The sequence below is a fragment of the Salvia hispanica genome, chromosome 1 (genome assembly GCF_023119035.1).
Source record: "Salvia hispanica cultivar TCC Black 2014 chromosome 1, UniMelb_Shisp_WGS_1.0, whole genome shotgun sequence".
Lineage (NCBI taxonomy): Eukaryota > Viridiplantae > Streptophyta > Magnoliopsida > Lamiales > Lamiaceae > Salvia > Salvia hispanica.
Window position 1 is genome coordinate 19,277,874 of NC_062965.1, and position 19,603 is coordinate 19,297,476.

Genomic DNA, 19,603 nt, shown 5'->3' on the forward strand with positions numbered 1-19,603 from the left:
TTTAACTCTCAAAAGTGAATGGTTTTAATTTGGAAAAGAAAGACTTTTAGATTTAATTAAAAGTTTGCGTAAATATAAAATAAAAATTATCTCAATATATCTAAGTGCATTTAATCATGTTTTTTGAAATATTAGTGAATATCTTCGTTATGCTAGTTGTTAATAACTAGTGCTTGTTGTATCCCTATATATTAAGAAAAGTTTTAATTGTTGTATTCTTTCTTTCTTTTCTTTTTCTTGAATTTGTATCAACTCCATCTCATTATGTGTGCTAGGATTAAATCTGCAAAAAAACATTATCATGTTCTAGTAAAAGTCATTCTTACTTTCCATAAAGAATAAAATACCATTAAATTGACCACCACAATTAGTTGTCGTTATATGGGACCAAACATGTGATGCTTAGGTGCATATTTTTTGACATTTTTTATGCACATGGTCACCAAAATAAATGACTTTTAATAAAAGTGAGGGAAAGTATGAGTGAAAAAATAAAAAAATATATATTGTGGGTGAATAAATCAATAGAGAATGGTCTCGGTATAAAACTAATACGATTATTTACTATAAATGAAAAATAAGAATTTTTAGTGAATGGATCAAAATTATAAAATTGACTATGTTTTTGGGTGGATGAATCATGAATGTAGATAAGTGAAAATGTTTGGCAAGGGCTAAGTAATGCAAATAGCATAAGGGCCTGTTCATTTTACTAGATATGGATTTGGGAGAATAAAATCTAATCCAGATTTAGCACTGTTCAATTATGATAATTAATGAAGGTTTAGGGTGTTCATTTTTTTCGAAATTGATCAAGAAATGGTCTGCATGAATTTATTAATATATTCCCACATGGGTAGTGTGACCATAATACCACCGCTTTTTCTATGTTTTCAGAGAATTCAAAGGGTACATTAGTCAATTTAACTCTATTTCTTGGCTCAAGCTTCAATGCAGATTTGTAAACCACGGTGTGGAACAGATTTGATTTAAGAGTATTACACAGCCCAACAGTGCGGGCCTTCCAATTCTGATCAGGCTCTCCAGATATATTCAATGAAACATGAACATCATTTAATAGTTAGAAATCACCCTATTTCTCATCATTTCTAGGAACTTGAACACGCCCTAATACTACTAATAACGGCAATATGAAAAAAATTATATATTTTAAAAGGGATTTCTCTTAATAGTAGTAGTACTACTATCTGTTATAGTGGGTGAGTAGGTGAACCAAACTCCATATCATTGATTAAATATATTCATAAACTAATTTTAGAATCAATATTTATCAATTCTAATTGATTTATGCATCCACCATAAAAAGGAATTATATGTATATACTATAGTCTGTTGCAACTGGACTTGCGTTATATAAGAGGCTATTGCAATACATTAGCATTTCATATTTAAAAGCAACTAACAAAAAAAAATATCCAACCACTGCTGTAAAAAAAAAAGAGCTCAAGAAAATCAGATTAAATATTGAGATGAAAGTTACAAACAACAATCACACACAAATCGATTGAAATATCAGTATAGTAATTCTTAATACTAACTCACACGCTTCATCTAACTATCCACATTTGACAAATTGAGATTTTATTTGATTGTGTGATTTTAGGGATATCGATTGATAGTACAGATTAACAGGTTTGCCCTATTAAATATTTAGCCTAAAAACAATAATTCATTATAAGTCTAACAATAGAAAGTTCCAAGCAAGTGGTGTAGGAATTTATATACTTTTAATAAGTAGGTAAGTAAGTAGGTCAACGGTGGATATTTATTTGGATCTTAATAACTTAATTATATCAAACTAAAAAGAGAATATTTTTAAAATATGTTGAAAATAATTACACATATTTAATGTTTTGTGGACCTCAATTGTATACTATCTACCAGTTGACAATTGAAAATTTCAATACTTTGAGATTCTTGAGATTATAGGGATGTAAAGTAGTATGTTAATAGGAAAGCAAAATGATACCGATGTGATTATTTCAAAGTTATATCAACATATACACGTACCCTTTTTCAATAGTGTCTAGAGTGGGCTTCATAGTATAAGCCCTTTAGTTGCATTTGAATGGGCCATTAGTTTGGGTCAAATTAAATTAACTATATACTCCCAAAGTATGAATCAAATTGCAACTCTATTTTCCCTAAGTGTACGTATACCCATCTCCAATCAAATGTTTATATACACATCTCCAATCAAATTACAATTTCAATTTCAATTTCGGTAGCTTATAATAGGGAGAGTCATATAATTTAGTCATAGAAAAAATAAACTTTATTGAACGTTCTATATTGTAGAAAAAAATCTTAATTGAATGTGCTATATGGTGAGATATTCACATTTGAGTCGTCTCATATTGAAAGTGTGAAGTCAAAGAGATCAACTAATTGTTAAATTCATGGAAGACCAGTGTTTTAAAAACCGGACCGGACCGGCCGGTTCAACCGCGAATCGGCAGGTAGTCCGGTCCGGTTTACCCCTAAAAACCGCTAGTACATTGAATCGCCGTGAACCGGTGGAATCGGCCGGTCAGACCGGTCCGACCGTGAACCGGAAACCGGTTTTTCACCTTTTCAAAATATTTTTTTTAAAATTTGTTGTTGTTAGGCTTGAACACATGACCTCCTCTCTAAATACCAACTCCTTTACCACTCCACCACATCATCATTTTGTAATATTATGAACATTAATTATTCTTATACATTAAATCTGAAATTCTTTTTCCAATAAACTAATAATTCATTTTAATTTTATATTATTTTAAGAGAATGTTAATTATAATATATTTCTTATATTTTAATTATACTTTTACAATCACTAATATTTTACAATATATGAGTTTATAATTGTAAATAGAGTTTAATATTAGTTTTTAATATTGTGTATTATAATTTATTATTGTATTTAAACATATGGTCATTAAAATTATAATATACTAATACAAGACTTGTTTTCTATAATAATACTATTAAATATATAACACTATAATATTTATTGATAAAATATTTAATTAAATCTTATTATTTACTACTACTAAATAAACAAATATATATATATATATATATATAGGGGTGTATTCAGATGAAAACCATAATGTATATTAAAACATCAAACCATGTAAATAATGTACATTATACACACTAATAATGTACATTTTATTCATGTATAATGTACTGTTCTAAATATTGTACACACTAATAATGTACATTTACATTATATGAATTCTGTACATTATGCTGACAGTACATTATACATGAATAAAATGTACATTATTAGTGTGTATAATATACATTATTTTACATGGTTTGATGTTTTAATATACATTATGGTTTTAATCTGAATACACCCCTATATATATATATATATATATAAACAGTATTCCGGTTCAACCAATGGTTCGACTAGTGAACCGGTTGAACCAGTGAACCAGTAACAACGCCGGTTCGCCGGCCGATCCGATTTTTAAAACATTGTGGAAGACCATATAGCCAGCGAAGCCCGAAATCGGTCATTAAGACTCAAATTTACTATAAGTGATATCATATTTTTTGTCAGTGTCGATCATATAGTCTTCTAAGATCTACAACACATAATATGATCTATAATAATTTAAAATAAAAGGGACAATATGACATACTATGTGAAATCGACTATTGGATAGGAAAAGGACAATAAGATGTAAAAGAAATATAGTACTACAAGCATTGAATATTAATCAATATACAAACCCAGTAGAGTACTACTCCATAAATTATTGAGGGAAACTCACAATTAAAAACTACTAGCATATAGTTTCGCAACGCACATTAATTATATTGTACTCCACCATTAAATATAGTTTATATTATCCGCACAACATAAACGACCCAGATTTCTTGCAGTCCTCAGTTTCCCCTATACCCAACATTATTCAACATCTTATTAAATAGTACTCCAAGCACATGTACAAAAACCATAGGAAGATTAAATAAATCTCACATCCAAATTTGGCGTGCTTCTCGTGTCATGCTAGATAAAATCCAATTTAAAAACCGTCCGGGTCGAATCGATCGAATTATTAATTCATAATCGAACCGGTCAAACCGATCTAACCACTATTCAGATTCCTAACTCTATAAATACCAATGGCTTTCCCCTCATTTCCCAACCCACAAAAATGGCCAGCTCTCACTCCATTTCCCTCCACAACACAATCAAAACCTCCATCAATCTCTCCTATGCCAAGTCCAACTCTTGCCTTCCCCCGAAACTAACACCAAATTTCAGCCATTCGACGCGGCCGCACTGTATAAAGCTGTCAGTAGTCGCCCAAAATCAACCGTACTGGCACGCGATAGAATCCGAAATCGACGCTTTTCTCGATAGATCCATCCCCATAAGGAAGCCCGAGGCCGTCTTCGAGCCCATGCGCCACCTCACCTTCGCGGCCCCGAGGACCGTGGCCTCGGCCCTGTGCGTGGCCGCGTGCGAGCTCGTGGGCGGCAACCGGAGCCACGCCATGGCCGCGGCGGCCGCGGTCCACCTCGTGCACGCGGCGGCCTACGCCCACGAGCACCTCCCCCTGACCGACCGGACGGGCCCCGGGCCGAGGCCCGAAGTCGAGCACAAGTACGGCCCGAACATCGAGCTGCTGACCGGGGACGGGATCGTCCCGTTCGGGTTCGAGCTGCTGGCCCGGTCCGTCGGCCCGGCCCGGCCGGAGAGGGTCCTCCGGGTTATGATCGAGATCAGCCGGGCCGGCGGGTCGGAGGGGATCATGGACGGGCTGTATAAGGAGGGGGAGATCGTTGATGAGAATTCAAGATTTGAGTTCATCGAGTATGTGTGTAAGAAGAAGTACGGCGAGATTCATGGTTGTGCGGCGGCGTCTGGAGCCATATTGGGCGGCGGAAGCGACGGCGAAATACAGAGGCTGAGGAATTTCGGGCTTTATGCGGGAACGGTGAGAGGATTGATGGAGAGGAAAAGTAGTGTTGAAATTGAAAATATAGTTAGGAAATTGAGGGATTTGGCTCTCAAGGAGCTTGAAGGATTCCATGGAAAGAGGAATGTTGAGCTTTTAACGAGCCTTGTAGCCGAGCCGAGCCTCTGCTCGGCTTAGACTTAAAAGTTGGAGCCGCGAAGACGACCGGTGATTATTGAAACAAGAGAAGAAATAGTCTGAATTTCTTTTACAATAAACATATGTAGCTATATTATTCCATTCTACACAAGTTTAACTCAATGTATATTATATTATAAGAGAGATAATCTTTATTCAAATTATGAATATCCATTAAATTCTAGTCAATTCTCCTAAGATTTGAAATCATACTATTAAATAATGAAATTTTAGTTTACTTCAATCTTCTATAAGTTCAAAACGACTTCTTTTCATTAAATAAGAAAAATGAAAGAAAAGCAAAGTTTCAATGTTAATGAAGTGAAGTCATTTTAAACATCATCAAAGAAGTTGTTTTATATATAAACGAGACAATTGCAGATAAAAAATAAAAAGCTTTGTGATTCACTGTACAGTTTTCAAATTTTGAAATTAACCAAATTTCTAGATTCAAATGACTATTAACCCTTCACAAATTAATAATAAATTATTATTTAAATAGTTTTATTTACTTATGATCTTCCATTAATTTCGAATAGATATTATGATTACTAATTTACTTTTCCTTACACTTTCCACCAAAATTTAGCTATAAACAAAAACTAAATTAGTACGAGCTATAGTAGTTAATTTTTTATTATTTCATTTTAATACTTTATAATATTTTCAAATCTTTTAAAATTTACTACTATTTATAAGGTTGAAACCTTAGAAATGATAAAAAAAATTTCTGATTATTCATTTATTTATTCATTTCAATATGTGTGGGCAATCATATGGCTTTTTAATATCACATGTTTTTTAATTTTTTGTGTGTGGTAATGAATCATTGTTATATTGTAATGAAACATGTGACTCTTGCCGTCTTGCGATAATTCACAGATAACTCATTGGTGGGCCTTTGCTAGTGACGTTGATATAAGGTGTAACGTCCATGGAAGTTGGCCTACCAAAATCACTCCAACTTAGTTTTCTATTTTTAACTAGGAGTATAATGGAGTAATTGTTAAGTTATTTTATTTTAAGAGTAACATTACGTCGAGTACGATGGCTTTTGTGTTTTTCAAACATCACTTGTAGTACTCCATAAAGTAGTATAAACGTTTTAATATAAAGAAATATGCCTTTCACATCACCATTTAAATGATTAAGCAATAGTGGTCTGAATATGTGACATTTACTTGGGTGTGTGGATTCGAAGATATTGGTGTTCGATGTTCCCCTTTTATCTGGGACATAAATTTGATAAGGGGTGTAACATTAAAGTATGGTTTGAAATTTCAAAATTATGAGAAGTTGAGATAAAGTGAATTTATCTACTATATATTATGCGTTTAGTGTCTTAGTGTTGGCTTGTGGTGAGGATGCATGTTTCTATGCTATTAGTGTTAGCTTGTGGTGAGGATGCATGTTTCTATGCTATGTGGTTGATTTGATTGCTTAGGGCGTGTTGGTGAGTATTTAGGAGTAGGAGTATTTTCGCATTGGATGGTGTTTTGGACTGTTAATTTATGATGTCTATTTTTTCACGATCCTGGTGCGTATAAATATGTTTGATTTTTGTCCTTCCTTATTGGATAAGTATAGAAGTATTTGCTCGAAGCAATTATTTGTAACTTCAAGATCATTATTCAATCGAAGAAAATCTGATAAAAATAGAGTACTATTATTAGACTACAAATGAAACAACCTTAGCTCATACGATATGGCTTATTAAGAATTTGGTATATCTCAAAATCCCAATTAATCTGAATGAATAAAGATTAACCTGAATATTTTTATTTAAGTAAACGACCACAATTGATTATCCATACCTCAACAAATTATTAACAAACAGTACTTATATAAATTTCTAAATTAACAGTTTATGCTAATAATTTGGTCAATATTCGGCCAAATTAACTTGACTTTAATAGCTATTATCACTATATTAAGCTTCTGTAGAGTACAATTATTTAGTTGAATTTAGGTATCTTGTTCCCTATGTTCATTCATTCAAATTCAAACTCTTTTTGTTGAATGTAGATTTTTTGACGAATAATTTTATTATACAGTTTCTATATACACGGTATATATATATATAGCTTCCTCAATTATTGCTACAAACATGTCGGCGGATCCCTAAATGACCAAGTTGCCGTTTTATGATCATATATAATGTGTACATCGACATGCTACGTGCATGAAAGATAATCATTTATCCCGACTGGTTAGCCCAAAATTGGATGGGTTAGTGTTAGGTCAATATACTTAAACTTGATATAGGAACAGCTTGAATAGCTCTACTTTCAGGTAAAGCAAAATATGAGGAAAATGTTGCTATCTTCATAAAAATGGGCCATAAAGTTGGGCATTTTACACCTGTTTTTGCAAATAGTGACATTCTCCAATTTAGGTCCACTTAAATCCAACTTGATGATTGAGACTTTTTATCTATAATACTCCACTAACATCTATCCATCCAGCCTGCAATTTACATTAAATCCTTACAGACAGATATCAAATATTATAAATATTGTCAATATTTATCTTCGTTGTTAACTTAATAACTCGAGTCAAACATGTTTTTTTTTTCAAAATTTTGATTATCTTTGGTACAGATTTCAATTTAATATAAATAGCCTAGAAAGGACCTTAAGAAATATCTCCCTCCTTATTTTATTTATTTAATTGGTACTTATGTATTATCTTTCGTTTTACCGTACTAACCACAAAAAAAAAACGAGACACCATAGTAAATTTGTTTAAAAATATGAATAGACCAAATAATTTAATTTGGTAACCTCGAAAAAAATACTAACTAAATTGTGTGGGCTTGGATGTGAGCTTTAGATAGATGATTTGTGGATTTTCTTAAGTGACAACTTGCAACTTAATTGGGCTTTTACATGTTTCATAATAGCCCAAGATTCATAATTATGAAAATAAAAATATGGGCTCATGTTTTGGACAATTTCATTACCAAATCAATAACTAGTTATTAATAGAAAGAATTAAATTATCCAAGAAATTCAATTGATATCCGAAGATTAACATAATGTCGTCTGCGTGGCGTTTGGTGTTCCAGATAAAATAATAGCAAGATATAATATATAATTAAATTATAAAATTATTAAGTAGGGGATTGATCATAACTAATTATCATATAAGGACCCGTTTGATAAGTTAATAATGCCTAGATATAGATACTTATATGACTATTTCTAAGTGTTTGATATCATAGTTAATCTATTATGCCAGCCCGTGGTTTTCTCTATGGCCCATCCGAATCCGCAAATTTTTTCTTAAAATACAAAGATATGTATCTCACAAATTTGGTCGGATAGCATTTCTAACTCATTTATTATAATTTATTAATACAAAATCTAGATAATTTCTTGTCTACCAAACAATAACGAAAAAACCTTCATCCGAGCTTATCTTGACACGAAGCCCGCATTTTTTATCTTATTTAACAAATCTTGTTATATCTCATCTTTCTTATCAATCGAGCCCTAATTATCTATATAAGATTAAGTTATGAAATTCAATCTCATAAATCAACCACAATATAAACTTAATCACGTGATATAATCTTTCAAATCAAACACTCCCAAGTATGAAACTAATACTAACTATAATAAGATTTTAATGAGATTTCATAAGATTAACTGTGAATCATTTATTAGTAGTTAATTAATGAACTTCCTAATTCTTCATTAGTGATTTATTATTCTACTTGTTAGGACTAGGAGTATCATCATGTTATCAAAAAATAAAATATTGATTACAGCATGGAATAAACCATTTATTGAATTTATCGAATTTCATAGGATAATGTATATCTTTCACTCGCATGTGGATGACATGTATGATGACAAGACCATGTGTCCCCATCACAAAAAGATAAAAAATCTTCATACATCTGGGTCCAATCTCAGCCGTCCACCGTCATATCCAACGGTCCAGATCAGCCACTTGATCACCAACCACCCACTACAATCAAGACGCACTGAATAGTTGAATACTATGATACCTCCGCCTCTGGTATATTCCAATAAATAAATAAATTAATTAAATAAAAGAAAAAATAAAAAACAGAAGCTCGTTGATCACACACGCACTCCCGCCATGTATAGATACACATTTCCGTATGTATAGACGGTAACAAAAAAGAGGCATTTTTATGATTTATCACTCCCTTTTTAGGGTTTGTGACCATAAATATCTATTTTAATCGGTTCTATGTTCTTATCCACCTACTACGCTTCACCGTCAACCTCTTCATCACCGTCTCCCCTTTTCAGAGCTCGCGCGCTTCGTTTCGCTTCCTCTCTCTCTCCTGCGCCTTCTAGAACCTTCGCGCCGAGCTTCTCTTCGGCTCTCCCGTGGAGTCGCGGAGCTGATTCGCGGCCGCGTGTCACTCTCAGAGCTCAGATCGGAGCTGCCTCGCCTGCTATCGACCGGAAGATCGCTGCCATGGGTATGACGGATGTGTGCTCACTGATTTTGACTTCTGTTGTGATCTAATCGCTGATTGCTAGCGTAGAGTTTGTTTTGTGATTTGACGACTTCCAGAGCTTGTAATTGATGTGATTCCGCTGATCGGGGTGTTTTTGAAGTGTAGTTTGTAGCGAGGCTTTCTGATTTTGGCGGAGTGGTTGTAAATTTGTAATTGCTGTTCAAACGCTTCTTATCTGATTTCGATTGATTCGTTTCAATATGTATGTGTTAGACATGAAATGCTAGTGTTGATGGGGAGTATTGCTAAGATCAGCTGGAGAACTAATTTTTTTTTAACTGTTCTGGACTTCTGGAGAAATGTTAAGTAATTGATGCATGGGTGTTAACGAAGGAAGATACATCAAGATTGTTTTTTGATACTACTTGATAGCTATTGTATATTTGGATCAATTCTACTTATACGGAAGGTGTCTGGACTTAATAAAATTTTGACCTTTTAAATGACATGCTTGCATGGATGATTATATTGTAATTTGTGAGGGCTAATTAAGGTAACTGCTTGATTTGTTGTCAAGTGTATGTATGCACACAAATACATATATGCACACATATGAAGCCATGTATGTCTAGTGATCAGTTCTAGATGCTATCATATTGTCATTGAGAAAAGTAACTGGGCATTTTTCCAGCTTGTTCTTTTGTAGTTTTTGTTATGGTTTTAATATAAGGTTTATCTAAACATGCAGCTTCAGAACATCCCTTCAATGGAATTTTATCTGGACTTCCAAGGCCTGCAGGAGGTGAATTTGGGAAATTCTATAGCCTTCCTGCCCTTAACGATCCTAGAATTGGTAAGGATGCATTTTTGAGGTTCCTCTGTTTTTTCTTTCTTCTTCCAGTGTCACTCTTAGTTTTATTTTTTAGTCCTGTAACAAGAATTCATTTTTTTCTTCTAATGATGGTGTCATGCTGCAGAAAAACTTCCATTTTCCATCAAGATACTCCTAGAGTCAGCCATCAGAAACTGTGACAACTTCCAAGTCACCAAGGAGGATGTGGAAAAAATTATTGATTGGGAAAAGTCTGCACCGAAGCAAGTTGAGATCCCTTTCAAGCCAGCTCGTGTTCTGCTACAGGTGGGGGAAATTTGAAATGATCTTGGTGATGCGTACACAATTCTAGTACTGACAATTGGTGTATACACTCTGGTTTGTTCTTTTAACTTGTCTTTTGGATTATGTTCTGTAGGACTTCACTGGAGTTCCAGCTGTAGTTGACCTTGCTTCTATGCGGGAGGCTATCAAGGACCTTGGTAGCAATCCTGACAAAATCAATCCTTTGGTAAGTATCTTCATCTTTTGTGCTATAATCTTCTATTTAGGTACTTGCTGAAGGATAATAGTTAGATTTAAGCAATTGTGTATTGTTATGTGACCATCTACACATGCCATTGAAAGTTCTAGTTGCATGAAATGATGTGTATAGACATGTTTTCTTGTGTAATCTCCTTCGTATAATGGCTCCTGATGATGTCTTTATCTGTGTACCAAATGTCTCCAGGTTCCTGTAGATCTTGTCATCGATCACTCAGTTCAGGTTGATGTAGCCAGATCAGAAAATGCTGTTCAGGCTAACATGGACCTTGAATTCAAGAGAAACAAAGAAAGGTTTGCTTTTCTTAAATGGGGATCCACTGCCTTCCGCAACATGCTTGTTGTCCCTCCCGGTTCTGGTATTGTCCATCAGGTATCCCAAATATCATTGGTTGTGTTTATGATAAAATCAAAAATCTATTTTAGCTTGATCTTGATCTCAAGTTATGTACCTGAATATCTTCCAGATATGGGAGCTTGTAATATGGGCATAACACTTGTACTTTGTACAATACTTCAATCTCACATTGATGAAATGTAAAAAAAAACAGGTGAATCTTGAGTATCTTGGACGGGTTGTTTTCAATACTGAAGGCATCCTTTACCCAGATAGTGTTGTCGGTACCGATTCTCATACCACCATGATTGATGGATTGGGTGTTGCTGGATGGGGAGTTGGTGGAATTGAAGCTGAGGCTACTATGCTTGGGCAGGTAAGCTGTGGCTGTTTTTGACATGTACTATACCATTTATACTTTTGTTGATTCTGCAGATTGTGTAGAGATTTAGTACTTTTTAGTGAAGATGTATTTGAAGTGTTTATTCTGGTATCTGAACCGGTTTATTCTATACCTATTTTTATAGGAGATGTATTTTGCCATCACCTCAATGATAGTGTAATAGTAATACTGTGCTATTATTTTGCATAACCATCTCTTATTTTTCTCTTGAAATTGACTACATGTGATTTTCTCATCAAAATACAAATCTAGTGTAGCAAATTTTCTCTCTTATGTCTATGGATGTGTAACTTTAGTTACTTTGCAATTTCCTCTCATATTCATTTTCATATTTTTCCAATCAGTTTAATATCACTCTTGTTCCTTGTACTAATTGTAGCCAATGAGCATGGTTCTGCCCGGTGTTGTTGGTTTTAAGCTTTCTGGGAAATTGCATGATGGGGTAACTGCAACTGATTTGGTTTTAACAGTCACCCAAATGCTGAGAAAACATGGTGTGGTCGGAAAGTTTGTTGAGTTCTATGGTAATTCTGCTGTGAACTGAATGGTTATATACGTTTTTGTAATGGTTTAGAAGTGTCTATTTATTAATCTCCATTTTATAGGCGAGGGAATGGGTCAGTTATCCTTGGCGGATAGGGCGACTATTGCAAATATGTCTCCTGAGTATGGAGCTACCATGGGATTCTTCCCAGTTGATCATGTAACATTAGAATACCTGAAGTTGACTGGGAGGAGTGATGAGACGGTTGGTATTCATATTTTTATGTTGCAATAATGCCCACAACTTTTGAGTCCAGGGATCATGGAGTTCTTTCCTTAACTTATCTAGGTTGAAATGATAGAGGCGTACTTGCGTGCAAACAAAATGTTCATAGACTACAAGGAGGTACAATAATAACATTTTGGTTTTTAGTCTTAGTTGTTTCGTAATAATGATGGAGAACTGTGGCTTACTCAAGAGTATTGGTTGCACAGCCTCAACAAGAGAGACAGTACTCATCATATCTGGAGTTGGATCTTGCTGAAGTCGTGCCGTGTATTTCAGGTCCTAAAAGGTATGCTAAATGTTTTTCTGGCATAGAATTGTTTGAGTTATAATGATTTCTCTCATCGTAAAATGGAAACGAGTTGACAAAAACACTCATAATAAATCCTTTTTGTGTTATGCAGGCCTCATGATCGAGTTCCTTTGAAAGATATGAAATCTGATTGGCACGCGTGTCTGGATAATAAAGTTGGATTCAAGGTAGATAAACTTTTTATAAGATTTTCCTTTGGATGACTAGTAGATATGAAAAATACAGACCATATTATTCTCATGTGGCATAGACATTATTTATATATTTATTATTATTATTATCATTATTTCCTTTTATTAATTTCTGATCGGGTTTTGTTTGGTTCTGTAACTTTCTTTTCTATTCATTCAGGGTTTTGCTGTACCCAAGGAACAACAAGAGAAGGTAGTGAAGTTCTCATTCCAAGGGCAACCTGCAGAACTGAGGCATGGAAGTGTTGTTATTGCAGCTATTACAAGTTGCACAAACACATCGAACCCGAGTGTCATGCTTGGAGCTGCTCTTGTTGCAAAGAAGGCTTGTGAGCTGGGGTTAGAGGTTATATGCTTGTCTTTTGTTTTATTTGTTCTTTCTATTCAATTCTGTTGAGTTTCACTTATGGTGAGATTCTTCCTGCTACGATTTCTGATGTGTAGTGCAATAACTATTGGACAGGTAAAGCCATGGGTAAAAACAAGTCTTGCCCCAGGTTCCGGTGTTGTGACAAAATATTTGCTCCAGAGGTACTATATTTTCTATTGGATCTCATATGGGGATTCCCCCCTGCTTGGGTTCGATACCTTTGCCATCAGTACTAATTTTTCTTTACTTCTTGTAGCGGTTTGCAAAAGTACTTGAACCAACAAGGATTTAATATTGTTGGCTATGGTTGCACAACCTGTATTGGAAATTCTGGAGATCTTGATGAATCAGTTTCTTCAATTATAGCTGACAATGGTATTATGTGTTTCACTCTCTTAGACTTTTTGATAAAATTGTCCATTGATTGTTTTGTCCTCCTTGATTGATCAACACAACAGTCACTTGACCAAAATTTAATGGCTATAGATTTCAATATTTTTTATTAACAAAATTTAGGTATGTTGGAAGTATACTGCTGAACTGCCCTGGATATAGCACCGATCTTTGACTATGGGTGGGAATGGGTGTTATTGAGTGCTGAATGCATGTAGTCAATATAAAATGCACGAATTTATGCTATGTGGGTCTCTCAACTTTCAATTTTTGTATTGTACTGAAGTACCTTCTTCTGATTTGTCAGACCTTGTTGCTGCTGCCGTGCTTTCTGGAAATAGGAACTTTGAGGGCCGTGTTCATCCACTGACCCGAGCTAACTATCTTGCTTCACCTCCATTAGTTGTGGCTTATGCACTAGCTGGAACGGTATGCCTTAAGTTCTGATTAAATGCTGTTATAATAGCAATCTTTATTTCATAAAACTCATTGTATGCATTGGATAATTTATTTAGCATAATTAAATTAATTAATGGGGTGGGCCCTGGCTGTGGTGTGTCCGGCTGCACCCTCAACCACTTCTTTCATTTACAAATAAAAAAGATGTGATCAGGTTTAATATACTATCCAGTGGCCCTTGCTTAAGTATTTGAATCAGTTACAGATAGGCAGTCAGATATATAGATCTCAAATTATGTTGTAATATGACCCTTCGGCCTTTTCTGCTCAAGCAAAAGTTTGGTGGGCTAGATGTGTTGGTTTTCTGTTCTTTGGTCAGAAACCATTCATAAAATTATGAGGGTTATATTTAATGTAGTTGCCAGGTGGGCCATGGAATTTGCCAAAAATATTTACCTTGTTTCTCCTTCTTGTGCTGTATTTTCCAGGTTGATATCGACTTTGAGAAAGAGCCAATTGGAACTGGAAAAGATGGGAAAAGTGTTTATTTCAGGGATATCTGGCCTAGCAGTGAAGAAATTGCACAGGCATATTTTTCTTATCCATATTTGTTGATAATATATAGATTGGGACCAATATGTAAATTGGATTTGAATTGTACTTGTGCAGGTTGTTCAGTCGAGCGTCCTTCCTGAAATGTTCAAGAGTACTTATGAGGCCATTACTAAGGGAAATGAATTTTGGAATCAGTTAGCTGTACCTTCATCGAGTCTTTATGGATGGGACCCAAACTCAACATACATACACAAGCCTCCATATTTCTCTGGCATGACGATGGACCCACCTGGTGCCCGTGGAGTGAAGGATGCATATTGCTTGCTGCTGTTTGGTGATAGTATCACTACTGACCACATCTCTCCTGCTGGTAGTATCCACAAAGATAGCCCTGCTGCAAAGTATTTAATGGAGCGTGGCGTTGACCGAAGGGATTTCAACTCCTATGGTAGCCGTCGTGGTAATGATGAGGTTATGGCCAGGGGTACCTTCGCCAATATTAGAATAGTGAACAAACTGCTGAACGGCGAAGTGGGACCAAAGACCATTCACATTCCAACAGGGGAGAAACTGTCTGTGTACGATGCTGCAATGGTGCGTTTTTGTGCTTTAATATGCACACAAACACACACACACAACATACTTTTTAGAGGGGTCGGGGAGGAGAGTTTCTTGTTAAAAATAAGCAACTGTTGGGTTATATAGATATTTTGACTGAAGTTGTCTTGTGATTTTATATGATCTTTCCTCAGAGATACAAGTCAGCTGGGCAGGATACCATTGTTATTGCTGGAGCAGAGTATGGTAGCGGTAGTTCTCGGGATTGGGCTGCCAAGGGGCCAATGCTCCAGGTGAGTGTTATTTGCAATACTGTCTTTATATGTTATCTGTAGTTTTGTTCTTATTCAGAATTAGTCGTTGACTCTATTCTCGTCGACCATTCTTTAAACCAGGGTGTCAAAGCTGTGATATCTAAGAGTTTTGAGAGGATTCATCGCAGTAATTTAGTTGGCATGGGTATAGTTCCACTTTGCTTCAAGGCTGGTGAGGATGCAGAAACACTTGGTTTAACCGGACATGAGCGCTACACCATTGATCTTCCAGCGAAGGTCAGCGATATTAGGCCTGGACAAGATATTACTGTGACAACAGATGCCGGAAAATCTTTCACATGTACCTTGCGGTTTGACACTGAGGTACGAACTTGCTCTTTTTCCTTGCAACTCCAGATCTCGTTCGTTTCCTAGGTTATCAAAATAGGAAAGACACCTAATATGATTTAGGTGGAGTGTGTGACCGAGTTATTTTGATTCTGCAGGTCGAACTGGCTTACTTTGACCATGGAGGTATCCTTCAGTATGTCATTCGTAATTTAAGCAAACACTGAGGAGATTTTGGGTGTATCGATATTCTGGGTGAAAATTGCTTGCTCGAAATTCAGTGGAAGCTTACATTCCCATCCGAGGGGTTCAATAAAATTGGGAGGTTCGCATATCTCAAGGAGGAAGTATCATTTGTTTCAGTTATGGATATTGTGCCAATTGTTGAAATGAAACAAAACTACCAAACTGTTGGGTTATATATAAGACTGTGTTGTTGATTAAATTGTTCCATTCTGATGGCTTCTCATCATTTTAATTTCATTTCAATATTACTGAGTAACGTCGTTTCAATTTTTAGAATTCATGTGTAAAACCGAAAGCACCTGAAGTTTGTGCTGCCAATACCCCTTCACTAAATACGGAGGTGAAAGATAAATAATACTATCTCCGTCTCCTAAATTTTGACACACTAAATTTGACACACTTTGACCTGACACGGGTTATGGAAAGTGAGTTGAAAAAGTTGGTGGGATGTGAGTCTTATTTTTAAAGTATTAGTTTTATAATAAAATGTGAGTAGAAATAAGTTAGTGGAATATGAGGTCCACTATAAAAAATAGTAAATAGTGAAGTGTGTCAAATTTTCAGGGACGGATCGAAATAGTAAATTGTGTCAAAATTTGGGGACGAGGAGGTAGTAACCAACACGATATAAATTTATACCTTCGTTAAATAGTTGTAATGATATTCTAAATCAACTGCAAAATCATAGCTATACCAATGATCTAAAAATATAGTTGACTATTGAAACAGTAAAAATACAGTACAATTGGAGTATAGTGGAGATGCCCTAACAAATGCAAAGGCAAAGAAACCTCAAACATGAAACCAACTCACATGTACATCACACCCCATTCCCATTTATAATCTTATATGGCCAAAAGTTGGACAAAAAACCATCCAAAGTGAGTTTTGAGCCACAAGTTTCGGCTCACAAATTCCGGTGGTTCATTGATTTATTAGCCTTGGAAGCAAGTGCCAATGCTTTTGCCTTCATATCCGTCGTCACCCATTCCCTCTCAGCACGCCGTTGGTGTTGCCTAGTGTTTTTGGCTCTCTTTGGTGCCAACCGAGTATCTCTATCCAGGAACGCTAGCCTAAATTTTTCAGCAATGGATAGTTCATTAGGAGATGCAGCTGGTAGAAGTGGAGTCCTAGATGGCTTACATCCAGAAACTGCCCACGTTTTCGGATCAATATCTTCAACAATAGGGTCATCTAATGCAAGGTGCATTGCTGCTTCTCGTGGAACTTCAGTTCCTCGGTAACCCAAAAGAGATGGCTTTGGATTGACCACAATCCGCGGACATTCAGAAGTTAAGGTCTCCTGGGAATTCTTGTCGATTGTTGGCTGTAAAATAGTGGTTGGTGAGTTAGCAAGATTGTAGACTTGGTAAACTACCACATGTCACAGATATGGATGTCGAGTGAAAAGAAACAGCATACCCAGACAAGCCAACGAAGCGAGGCACCTTGAATCAGCTCCACTGCATCAAGATCCTCCCACGAGTCTCCCCCTACGTCATTGAGGTTGGGCTCTAAGAGACTCAAACATCTACGAACGACATAGTCACTCCTTGTGCAACCTCTGCAATACTAACTTTTGGTTCATTTCCAGTTAGGAGGTTTATTCTCCGTGTCAAAACCCAATAAAATGGACCACACGATGACAAAATGCATAGCCAGAGGAATTAGCAATCAAATGCATCAATTTCTTTAGAAGTAGCTGTCAGCAAAATTAACGTTCATGACTAGTTCATGGAAGGAGAAAGATAAACATCAAATCTCCATCGATTGTCTAAAGCTCCTCATCCCATTCCCACCTCCCTATTTAGTAGCCTACCCTTATTGGCTACTCCATAAGACTTTTTTCCACTGGTGTTCCTAAGCTTAACCATGGAATATCACTATGTGATGTGACACATCATTGTGCCATAAGCCATATTATGCCTCTTGACACTTTTATGAATTTGTCTACAGTGTATGCCTAGTTGGCTACCATCAGTATTAAAATAATGTATTATTGCATCAACATATGCATAAAATCATTATGATCCTTTGCACTTCCCACCAAAAACTAATCTCTATGAAATATGTAAAAGCACTGAGACAATAAAAGCATAATGCACTTACCCCCATCTTAATATCTGTAGTGATCGACAACGCTGTAGAAGCTCAGAAACTCCTGTTGGTGTCAGTCTTGTGCAAAGCCTGAAACAGAGATATGTCTAGTTAGAACTAAAATGTAGAATTTGCTGCAAACTGAGCTTCAACTGTCGAATGAAAGACACGGAGCATGCCAGTATGTGAGTGGTCATGGGCACAAGCTTAAGCAACTGAAAGAAATTTTGACAGAAATTTGCCGAATTTAAAATGACTACAATATTATCTATCTCCTGTGAATTAATGCCATCAAGGAAGCTAAAGTGGCGAGTTAATGCCATCGTCATTAACGTAAACATCCAGCTACATTGTTCACTAAATTGATCGTATAAGCCATGTAAACATTCAGGTGTCCAGCTGAGTATTAATTTGGAGACAATCGACAACCGCATGAAAAATCAAAACTATCAAAAGTTTATGTATTTGGAGGTGAATTTTTAGCTCATGTGCACTAGAATCTGGTGAAAGCTCTTGTATTAGGCTCAATCACCACTTATTTCAACAATAAAAGCCTCTTTTCTAAGTAACTATGCACAATTAGATGCAATGAGACCAAAGATTCAATGACAGCTACCTAATATCGATTGCTTTAAGGTTATGGCAGATGTTGACAACATGACAAAGCCCGGAATCCGAAACATCCGAACCAGACACATCTAATATCTCCCATGAACTATCAGCTAATGCAATCAACACATCATCATTCAGCAGCTTCCTTCTTCTCGCAATAGCCACCAATACCATCTACAAATCACAAATCAAAACCCCAATAAGAAGAAATTCAGCTGATTGAAAAATCAAAAAACCGAATTTGCTGAAAATCCCCAATTTTACACCTTGATATCGGAAGGGAAAGCGACGGCAATCTCGGCAAGGTCATCGATGATGTCTTCGAGATTGCAACCCACTACTCCTAGGCACAAACTCAGCAAAGCTGGAGCCTTTCTCCTATTGGAGCTCAGCGATTCTGCAAAGATCAAAGAAATTTCAAGAATTTCGGAACCCTAGAAAATTAATAAAAGGGGAAACAAGCGCTTACGAGATTGGCGGGAGAAAGAAAAGGAATTTGGAATTGGGGTTGAATTAGAATAATGATTATCCAAGTGGAGAACCCGCAAAGAAGTGGTGACTGTTCCTGCAGAATCTTTGGATTTCCCCTTTTCCATGAAAGAAGCTAACGAAATTTTGCAGGCGAAAATGTAGGAATTTGGGGCTGAGAATTGGTTGTTATAACGATGTTTGTCTCCGCCGTCGCATTTCCGCCGACGTACATTTTCATGTCACTCTGGTTAAAATTTTTTAAACTTTTTACAAATATTTTGTGAATTTGAAATATAAGGAGTGAATTTTTTAGTATTCAATGTAAATTGTTTGATTTCTATTAATATT

General features: G+C 35.7%; 3 protein-coding genes across 4 annotated transcripts; 2 read left to right on the forward strand and 1 right to left on the reverse strand.

Moving 5' to 3' along the window:
- The first annotated feature begins 4,142 nt into the window (after positions 1 to 4,142).
- Positions 4,143 to 5,312, forward strand: LOC125207631 (heterodimeric geranylgeranyl pyrophosphate synthase small subunit, chloroplastic-like). Its single transcript, XM_048107057.1, has one exon. It carries the CDS (start codon positions 4,179 to 4,181, stop codon positions 5,121 to 5,123), a length of 945 nt encoding a protein of 314 aa, XP_047963014.1. The 5' UTR covers positions 4,143 to 4,178; the 3' UTR covers positions 5,124 to 5,312.
- A 4,011-nt stretch (positions 5,313 to 9,323) lies between these two features.
- LOC125203286 (aconitate hydratase, cytoplasmic-like) lies at positions 9,324 to 16,274 on the forward strand. Its single transcript, XM_048101600.1, has 20 exons — positions 9,324 to 9,585; positions 10,313 to 10,417; positions 10,542 to 10,702; positions 10,815 to 10,907; positions 11,127 to 11,312; positions 11,491 to 11,652; positions 12,059 to 12,203; positions 12,285 to 12,427; positions 12,512 to 12,568; positions 12,658 to 12,737; positions 12,853 to 12,928; positions 13,113 to 13,298; positions 13,416 to 13,483; positions 13,579 to 13,697; positions 14,023 to 14,144; positions 14,603 to 14,701; positions 14,784 to 15,263; positions 15,422 to 15,520; positions 15,623 to 15,865; positions 15,988 to 16,274. Exons 1-20 carry the CDS (start codon positions 9,348 to 9,350, stop codon positions 16,054 to 16,056), a joined length of 2,931 nt encoding a protein of 976 aa, XP_047957557.1. The 5' UTR covers positions 9,324 to 9,347; the 3' UTR covers positions 16,057 to 16,274.
- Positions 16,275 to 16,772: 498 nt separating this feature from the next.
- On the reverse strand, positions 16,773 to 19,512 carry LOC125205954. 2 transcript variants are annotated; one of them, XM_048105192.1, is made up of 7 exons: positions 19,254 to 19,512; positions 19,051 to 19,181; positions 18,789 to 18,958; positions 18,185 to 18,262; positions 17,498 to 17,639; positions 17,219 to 17,402; positions 17,009 to 17,148 (listed from the first exon to the last, which is right to left on the reverse strand). In XM_048105192.1, the coding sequence occupies exons 1-7, from the start codon at positions 19,378 to 19,380 to the stop codon at positions 17,144 to 17,146; spliced, it is 837 nt and encodes a 278-aa protein (XP_047961149.1). In that variant the 5' UTR covers positions 19,381 to 19,512; the 3' UTR covers positions 17,009 to 17,143. The 2 variants fall into 2 exon arrangements, with proteins under 2 accessions (XP_047961140.1, XP_047961149.1); XM_048105183.1 differs by having other exon boundaries at positions 16,773 to 17,402; positions 19,254 to 19,511.
- Positions 19,513 to 19,603: the final 91 nt, after the last annotated feature.

Bases quoted from the DNA above. Each gene is read 5' to 3' on its own strand.
- LOC125207631 (XM_048107057.1), top strand. From the start codon at position 4,179: ATGGCCAGCTCTCACTCCATTTCCCTCCACAACACAATCAAAACCTCC.
- LOC125205954 (XM_048105183.1), bottom strand. From the start codon at position 19,380: ATGGAAAAGGGGAAATCCAAAGATTCTGCAGGAACAGTCACCACTTCT. The intron at 18,959-19,050 runs GTGTAAAATTGG...TGTGATTTGTAG, and splicing joins CTTTCCCTTCCGATATCAAG to ATGGTATTGGTGGCTATTGC. The intron at 18,263-18,788 runs GTAGCTGTCATT...TCTCTGTTTCAG, and splicing joins CTTAAAGCAATCGATATTAG to GCTTTGCACAAGACTGACAC.
- LOC125203286 (XM_048101600.1), top strand. From the start codon at position 9,348: ATGTTCTTATCCACCTACTACGCTTCACCGTCAACCTCTTCATCACCG. The intron at 12,738-12,852 runs GTATGCTAAATG...TGTGTTATGCAG, and splicing joins TGTATTTCAGGTCCTAAAAG to GCCTCATGATCGAGTTCCTT. The intron at 14,702-14,783 runs GCATATTTTTCT...GTACTTGTGCAG, and splicing joins GCAGTGAAGAAATTGCACAG to GTTGTTCAGTCGAGCGTCCT.